This window comes from Sparus aurata, chromosome 7, assembly GCF_900880675.1.
Source record: "Sparus aurata chromosome 7, fSpaAur1.1, whole genome shotgun sequence".
In the NCBI taxonomy this organism is placed as follows: Eukaryota; Metazoa; Chordata; class Actinopteri; order Spariformes; family Sparidae; genus Sparus; species Sparus aurata.
In genome coordinates, this window is record NC_044193.1 from 9,057,579 (window position 1) to 9,067,031 (window position 9,453).

Here is a 9,453-nt window from a genome sequence, read left to right on the forward strand (position 1 = left end):
TAGCACTTTAAAGTGGGCAGTAGTTAAACTTTTGTGATGAAACGTATTTACTTGTTAATGGGTTTTGGTTGGATTTTCCGGTAAGGGTAAAGAAGAACAGGTAATTTTTTAAGACTTTTTAACTTCAACACATCAGAGATCAATTACTTCGTCTTTTTTATTTCTTTTATTGTAGGTTCGTGTTTTTTCAAATCATTGACACAGCAGTATGTCGTACGATTTACTTTTGCAATGTATTACAATGGTGCCAAACGTCAGTATTTTGTATTAAGACATGCAGGTGCTCCTCACACATTCCCCTTGCTACATTAACTTGCCTTGTGACTCCTTGGGGTGTCGCTAGAATGTATTCATACAGATTTTAGTGAGGCGTAGCTGTATTTTTCCTAGAACTGACCTGCTTTCAGGTAGTTCGGCCTTTTGCCATTTTATAGCTGTTAATGAAGGCACATGTTGACATTGGGAGATGCAGTCCTGCTTTTCATCGTTTTAGGGGTATTTTATTTTCTTCAGTTACACAGACATCCTGTTGTATCGTAGATGATTGTCTTTCAGTATATCAAGTGTTGCAGAATTGCTGTATCATGATAGCACGGGTGTAAGTAACTAATTACATCCACTCAGATTTCTGTAATTAAGTTATTTTTTGGTGGTATTTGCGCTCTTATCATTTTTTGTCTGTAATTTACTCATACTTAAGTATGCATAACATCATGTGCAGTAATCTCCTCAGTTACTTTTAAAATCATGATTAAGTACTCGAGGCCAGATTTTCAGTACTCTCCCAACCACTGCACGATAGTACTCAAACCAGTAGTCTGTCATTGTTTTCAAATTAGTGTTGAATTCAGTACATTACAAAAGTTTTAAGTAACTCCCTAAGCCGACGACACCGTAATGCATTTCCTTCATTTGCATGTTTATTCTTTTCTACTTTGGTTTCATGTGTACTTTGATGCCCCCACAGGAAAGGAGCTGTACTGCAACCTGCTGAAGTGAGAAGTATTGTCACAGAATATGTGAAGAATAATGAACTGGTGGACGAAAATAATAAGAAGTAAGTAGACGCTTAAGATTCAGTAGAGTGCAACCGTTTACTGTTACAGTTAAACAATGTGCTTGTCAGCTGTCAGTTTGGGTTTCAATAGCTTGATAGTTTGAGTTTTTCATAATTGGCGGCAGCTGTAAAAGGGAACGAATACAGAGCTAATGGCTATAACTGGGAAAAATGCTTAAAGTGAAACTCTCGCCAAAATGCAACCAAGGCTTTATTTGTGATTGAATATGAGGCAAACCTTCGGGTAAATGCATAATTATGACGAAAGAGGCACTTTTAAGATTTACCTTAGTTTCGTTTTCGGGCAAGCTAATTTTGAACGGGAGTGCTCAGGGCAGGGATACGATGGCATCAAAATCGCTATTTTTAAAACACTAAGAAGGCTCGACACAACATGAAACTTCGCTCGTTGTATCACCAGGGTCTCTACACATGAACACGAGCATTGAGAACATTGTTTGTGTACACAGAGTTTATGAAAACGAACGGTTTTGAACTACTCACGTTAGCTGCTGCATCTCCGGCGCGCGGCCGTCATGGCAGGCAAAAAGTGTCGATCTACAAGTGCGGCCATCAGGAAGGAGAGTAATGGTGGGACGCTTCTCAAGCTTAGTTCCATATGAATGCACGGATAATTCATTGTTTGACTCAGGTTTGACTCATATTCAATCACAAATAAAGCCTTGGTTGTATTTTGGCAAGAGTTTCACTTTAAATGTGACCCTGTAATTGAAAGAGACGTCACATGTTTATTTTTAGGTTGGGAAATTGTGCTTCTTCTGATAAATTGTCACTGATGGGAGAAATCAAATAGAATCTGTTGTGGAACTGGCATAACTTAACACGGCGGCAAGTTTACTGCTAAGCGCCGTCTATCCAACTGTCTGAGGAGGTTTTTTTTTTTTTTTCAGAACAAGTAGCTCCAATGCTTTTCACCCCTCTTAACAGTTACGTGACCATAAACCCGACTCTGTGTGACTGCTTGCTGGAGAAATCGGAGTACCAGGAGGTTCAGTCTCTCAAGTGGGATGACCTCTTTAGCAGGTAAAGACTTATTTTGTTTTCTTATCTTGTTTTTATGGGACTTTTATATGCACAACATAAATAAATGTCGAGTACTTCGCTCAAAGCTCGTCAAGTTCTTATCTGCACTTCTTCACTCCCTAACCATCTTAAAGTGGGTCAACATACAGTGCATGTTACACACTGTAGAATCCTTTGAAGACAAATTTTAATAAATGGAAAGATAATAATTAGCTGCAACATCCATTGCACCAATATGAGGCCGCATTTGAATCCCTTGCTCATGTGGGCACGTGGAGGCAGTCAGCATCTTAATTGACGGGTAAACACAGGATAAAATAATCATCCTAATGCAAACCTTAATCCCAATCCAATCGGTCAACAACAATAATGCCGCTGCTCTCAAGTCTGATACTCACATCTGGTTTGTAACTGCTCCTATAAAAACAAGATACATTATTAGAGAGACAAAGTCCTTAATGTTTTTAGTTGGCTTTGCCTTAAGCAAAATCCATTTTGGTCATTTTTCAGGCACTAATGAGTGACGAATGGAAAACATTGTTTATTGAAGAATCAAAGGGGGGTTCGGAGATACAGTGGGGCAAAAAAGCATTTAGTCAGCCACCAATTGTGCAAGTTCTCCCACTTAAAAGATGAGAGAGGCCTGTAATTTTCATCATAGGTACACTTCAACTATGAGAGACAGAATGGGGGGAAAGAATCCAGGAAATCACATTGTAGGATTTTTAATGAATTAATTGGTAAATTCCTTGGTAAAATAAGTATTTGGTCACCTACAAACAAGCAAGATTTCTGGCTCTCACAGACCTGTAACTTCTTTAAGAGGCTCCTCTGTCCTACACTCGTTACCGGTATTAATGGCACCTGTTTGAACTCGTTATCAGTATAAAAGACACCTGTCCACAACCTCAAACAGTCACACTCCAAACTCCACTTTGGCCAAGACCAAAGAGCCGTCAAAGGATACCAGAAACAAAATTGTAGACCTGCACCAGGCTGGGAAGACTGAATCTGCAATAGGTAAGCAGCTTGGTGTGAAGAAATCAACTGTGGGAGCAATTATTGGAAAATGGAAGACATACAAGACCACTGATAATCTCCCTCGATCTGGGGCTCCACACAAGATCTCACCCCGTGGGGTCAAAATGATCACAAGAACGGTGAGCAAAAATCCCAGAACCACACAGGGGGACCTAGTGAATGACCTGCAGAGAGCTGGCACCAAAGTAACAAAGGCTACCATCAGTAACACACTACGCCGCCAGGGACTCAAATCCTGCAGTGCCAGACATGTCCCCCTGCTTAAGCCAGTACATGTCCAAGCTTGTCTGAAGTTTGCTAGAGAGCATTTGGATGATCCAGAAGAGGATTGGGAGAATGTCATATGGTCAGATACAAAACCAAAATGGTAAAAACTCAACTTGTCGTGTTTGGAGGAGAAAGAATGCTGAGTTGCATCCAAAGAACACCATACCTACTGTGAAGCATGGGGGTGGAAACATCATGCTTTGGGGCTGTTTTTTTTTCTGCAAAGGGACCAGGACGACTGATCCGTGTAAAGGAAAGAATGAATGGGGCCATGTATCGTGAGATTTTGAGTGAAAACCTTCCATCAGCAAGGGCATTGAAGATGAAACGTGGCTGGGTCTTTCAGCATGACAATGATCCCAAACACACCGCCCGGGCAACGAAGGCGTGGCTTCGTAAGAAGCATTTCAAGTTCCTGGAGTGGCCTAGCCAGTCTCCAGATCTCAACCCCATAGAAAATCTTTGGAGGGAGTTGAAAGTCCGTGTTGCCCAGCGACAGCCCCAAAACATCACTGGGACTTATTAGGAATTAAACAACATCGTCTGTGTGACTTATTTTGCAGTGCATTTATCACATTGAGCTCTGACACCCGTTTATTTTTAAGGGTCATTTGATTGACCGATCAAGTGGTGCCAGTAGGACATTTGTTAATGTCTAACATTAACAAATTCACTCTGGAATATTTGAGATGCAAGGCACTTTCAGATCAACAGGAATCAAAGAGAATTTAAGTAGGACCAGTCAAACAAAATTTGAAGCTGAATATCTGGAACATCTTGCCTTATGATTGTTATGATATTTAATTTTCTCTCCCCTGAGTTTAGATTTTAGCGGGCGTGTTTGTTCAACAGATGCTCTTTGCTCTGTATAGCAGTGGCACTTCAACGATACAATGGCGGTTTTACAAGGGGAGATCCTAACAAGAGGCACGGGATCCCCCCCGCATATCCTCATATTGCTGAATCTCAATTACAAATCTGTCAAGTTCATGTGTAGATACTGACAGGGGGTGGGGGGTACTGTTCATTTTGCTCTCTATGAGAAAATGAATAGTGTAAGTATAAATATAATTCAAGGCTCTATCTTATCGTAACAAAGTTATGGTGTAGATTAAACAACAGCATCATATTTTCACAGGACACTGGGACGAATGCAGGAGTGTTATCAAGTTGTATTCCCTGGACTGGCACCTGTAACAAGGAAGGGCCACATTGAGCCCATTGACATCTCTGTGGCTTCTCGTGGCTCCAATAAGAAGGTGACAACTTTAGTTACAATCCCTTAAATTGCCAGCTGTAGATAAGCACGAATTTCTTAAAATGTGTTTTTATTGAGTGTAAAACTAAAGCCCAGTCCACTTACACTTGGAGAGACAGACAGGTTCATTAGTGTTCATGGAATCCCTGGCAAATGTGAACTTATATGTTCTGGAGGTTTGATCTTTGCAATGTTACACACCTTAGTTTAGTGTGTTAGTATGCTAAAATTTGCTAATTAGTATGGATGCACAATTAATCAAAATATTATCGAATATATGGCCGAAGCTGCAATTTGTTGAAGAAGGTAAAATATCTGATGTAACAGTATTATAAAGAAGTACTGCAGTGCTGCAAAGATGCCCTGGTATACAAAACCTGTTGAATAGATTTCACACAGACCATAACAAATGTCACTTTACTATGATTTATATAGTAGTTTTTCAATAAAAACTGTGATGTGATTTAATCATAGCCAATCGCATGATTATTACCATATCGTGCAGCCAAACTAAATACTACTAAAGACAAAGTACAGCTGAGGCTGATGGGAGGGCAGTTTTGCAGAAATTTGTTTTGGACCCTCGAAGTTATGTCAGGTCATTCTGAATAGCGGACCATTCAACCGAAATTGTTGTCCAAATCTGGTTGTGATGAATTGGCTGATTTACGTACTGAGATCTTACGGTTGATGATTAAACTTGTCAGTTCTTTGCTTTCATCTGTACAACCTATCTAATCGAAACAATTGTGTTTCTGTTTTGCTGTATGTTTTTGGCGAACATAAAATACAGATGCATCATTGGAAAAATATTATCATTCATCTTTCTGCCTGGTTGATTAAATTTTTTTCAAGCTGTAATTGTTTCCATGCGCTCCCTTTAGGTCACGCTTATAAAGAACCTTGAGGTGTACGGTTTGGATCCTGCGGTAGTAGCCACGGCTTTGCAGCGCAGAGTCCAGGCCAGCTCCGTCTTACAGCCCATCCCAGGGTCAAAGGACAAAGTCCTGGTCCAGATCCAAGGCAACCAGATTCATCAAGTCGGCAATTTGCTGCTAGGTTTGGACCTTATTCATACTTGATATATCGTACTGTTTCTCTGGAAAAGGTTTACTCTAAAAAGTCCATTCCACTTGTCTAAGCTTTTATTTCATTTCAGATCATTATCGAATTCCTCGCAAATACATCCAAGGACTAGAAAAAGCTCCCAAAGGTGGCAAGAAGAAGTAGCATATTAACCAACTATTTACTGTATGAAAACAAAACGGCAAGGGGTGTAATAAAGTTAATTCACTGTCATCATCTCAAGGCTGAGTAGTGAATTTGTTCTCATTTGTCTGTTCTGAGAAAATTAGAGAAAAAGTGACTAATGGGATCATTTATTCCAGACCAGCATTATTTCACCACAAAGTAATTCATTTCTGATGCTGCAGAGAAAAATTAAGTTGGGAGAAAATCTCATCTGTCAAGCATTCATTTGAGAAGATTGTTTTTATATAAAAATCAAGTTTCATTATGTGGTTCAATTCTCAAATGATCAACCTAATTTCTCCGATGTTAGGCAGATGTTTTCACATTATTTTGTAAAAGACAAAGTTGTTTTTTTACCAAAATTTATTTTGAAAATCATGCTGCACTTTCTTCTCTCATCTTAGTAAAAGCTGATGATGCTGTACAGTATTCAGTGTTCAGCTTTTACCACTTTATGTTACAGTTTGACAAATGAAAGGGTTTCTACATCCACATGTTCGTAACAACTTTTGGGCAAAGAGCAAAGTTTTACCTGTATTGATCACCTTTTAAAAATGTTTGGGGGACATTTTTGTGTCATTTTCAGACTGCCAACAGTTGATGACAGGAAATGAGGACAGAGAATAATGTGAAGTACCATCTGCCAAACCTCCCCAGCTGGAGAGAAAACGGGAACATTGCTGTTTACGGTTCTGTACCTTCATTCCCTATCCTGTATTTCCATATTCGTACCTGGAAGCTCAGCTGACACCGCTTAGGATCAGGGGCTTTGTTTTGGTAGCGCTGGAGTGAAAACGCAAAGAAACATGGATACAATAAAATGTCACAGAAACCTGTTTCAAGCAGGCCAGTATTTTGTTCCATGTTCCTTACAATTCAAAATGGCATTATTTCACCAGGGTAAGTAGCCACACCAAAGGACATTTTTTATATTTCTCCTGTGGTGAAGAAAAAAAAAAAGTAGTTGTAATTGTCATGTTCCTCACAGAAATTTGCCATCATTCTTCATTTTGATTTTGGTTGTTTTTGTCGGGGTCTTCTTTTTTAGCAACAAACTTAATAACTTTTCAACTGAGGCTGTGTGCAATTAGACGGCCTCAGTTATGTTGAGGTCAGGTCTTTGTGGCAGCCAATCTAGTGTTCCAAATGTGCTTTGTGAGCCTTTATCATATTTGTCATTTATTGTAGTGGTAAAGGATGGAATTTGTTTCTCTGAAGGTAATAAAGTTTTTTTTTTCTTTTTTTTTTCTATGTACTGCACACCCATATACCCCTCCTCTCCCCTCCTCCCTTTATAGTCTGTAGTCTCAGGTTCATTGTCTTAATTCTCTATAAAATCTTCAGTGTCCAGCCACTTTAGATGAAAGAGGATCTGAGTGGATAAAGATGTTGACACACTCATCTGAGATTTGTCCAGGTAACAGCATGTGTTCAAAGCAATTGAAAAAAGTTTAATGAGAAGGAATGCGTTGTGCCGCTGGTATGCAGGATGTTCTTCCCTGGTCTTGGCTCCCAGGCAATGATGCGTGATGGTGGTCTGGCACCAAGATGATAGCAGAAAGTCCTATTATTTTTAAGTAGGGCCTCCATCCATCAGACGTGTTATTTCAGCTCATCCCACAGCTGATCGAGCACACCTTGAACTGTTTTGACAATGTTCCTCAAACCATTCCTGAACCTTTTTTTTTCTTCTTCTTCAGCATTGCAGGGTGCTTTATTATGCTGAAAGAGGCCACTGCCATCAGGGAATACTGTAGCCGTGAAGGGTTCTAGTTGATCTGCAACAGTATTTAGGCAGGCAGTAAAATGCTGGAACCCTATATTACACTGCGTCTGCCAGCCATGATGCCATCTCTTCCTCAGGTTAACAATATAAACACAAATGTGATTCATTGGACCGGGCCACCTGCTTCCATTGCTCCATGGTCCAGGTCTAATGTTCACATGCAGGCACTTTTGGAGGTGGACAGGTGTCTGCACGGACATATTATACTAGATTAATACTTTTAGCTGATTGCAAGAAAATGTTTAGATGCTTTTTTTTTCATTTCATGCTGTCCATTGCTGCAGCACCTCTATTCACTCTCAGCCCGAAATGCTGTTTTAGTTCCGGTCTTTAAAATTCAGGTCAGGCTAACCTTTGCTCCCCCTATGCATTAGTGAGTCTTGGATGTTCATGAGTCTGTCACTGGTTCAACAATTCCCCTTCATTGGACCACTTGGAGACGGTCGTCAAAGTTGCTGAGAACTTTCCCGTATTTCATGGTTCAGAAAACATCAACTTAAAGAAGTGACTTTTAGTAGCTGATTTATATATCCCAACCCTTGAAAGGTGTCATGGTTAATGTAACCATAAACGTTAAGACTTAACCTGTCAGAGGATAAATGTGCTGGTAGAGGTAAGTATGAGAATCCATCATAGGCTCTCCTAACGTGTAAACCAGCCTGCGGTGGAATGGAAAACTTTTGTTCACGCCTCTACAGAACTGTCCCTTTTTTGCATGATGTTAGTCCGGTCATACAGCCAGAGTTATGGCCATGTTATTGCCCATATGTAGCCTGTGTTCTGGCTGCAACATCGGGACCACCTGTGGACTGTAATTCTTTGCTGAAGTTGGGCCGAATGTTTTCGCAGGCTGTATGGACCGTCACTGGGCCGGGGCCAGTTTTGCTACAAGGGATTTGTTTAGGCCAAACAAACAAACAAACAAAAGGCTTTTAGTATAATTTTCTTAGTTGGCGTAGAAATAGTTTACAGTACTTCAGGAGAAAGCAGCACAGTACACTTGGTACTTTTGTATCTATTCTAGCTTTTGCTTTGGCACATTTCTCTGTGAGATTCAGAGTTTCATTATTATGGTGCAGAGTTAGTTTTGTATTTTTAGACCATGGACCATCGTTGGTCAGTGCTGTCTTTGAAAAAAATGGCATGCCTTTTTTTTTCATTTTGAGGGGAGAAACCTAAAAGTATGAGCTGAGAATATAGTTTTATAAAATTGCATTTCAATGATGGATTTTGATTTTGGAGCAGCGTTGTGGTCAAGACCACCTCATACAAAAAAAAAACAAGTCACTACCAAGACCAGAGTGTGTCAAGACTGAGACCCAGTCAAGACCCAAGACCAAGGCATGTCCTGCACTGCATGACACACAAACAGTAAAATGTGGAACATGCAAACCATATGCAGTCGTCAAATTGAACACCCACGGACGAAAAAAAAACAATTCATTCACCTCTTTTATTGCCTCTCTGGTTTTGGCTGGACATAAAAATCCAGAGTGCTCTTTGTCTGTGACCGAGACAAGAAGAATAAGTCCAAGAAGAGATGACCGAGATTAAAACAATTTCTTGCCCGATCTCATGACTGATCTTGAGTACTACAGCGCTACTTTGGAGACTACTGGATTTAGTTTAAGAAACAAAAACAAAAAAATTGAAACAATTAAATAACAAATTTATTTCAGACATTCAGGAAATCATCAACATAAGATAAGAACGTCATTTGTGGCATAGCAAAGATTAAATTTTCTAAAA

General features: G+C 39.8%; 1 protein-coding gene across 2 annotated transcripts in view; it reads left to right on the plus strand.

The window, feature by feature from the left end:
- eif2d (eukaryotic translation initiation factor 2D) overlaps nt 1-5,969 on the plus strand; it is a 15,261-nt gene extending 9,292 nt beyond the window's left edge. For both annotated transcript variants that reach the window (XM_030423296.1, XM_030423295.1), the window contains exons 11-15: nt 968-1,057; nt 2,006-2,101; nt 4,548-4,668; nt 5,552-5,726; nt 5,827-5,969. In XM_030423296.1, the coding sequence (XP_030279156.1) occupies nt 968-1,057; nt 2,006-2,101; nt 4,548-4,668; nt 5,552-5,726; nt 5,827-5,897 (553 nt within the window). In that variant the 3' untranslated portion in view covers nt 5,898-5,969. The remainder of the gene's footprint in view (nt 1-967; nt 1,058-2,005; nt 2,102-4,547; nt 4,669-5,551; nt 5,727-5,826) is intronic.
- The last annotated feature ends 3,484 nt before the right edge of the window (nt 5,970-9,453 follow it).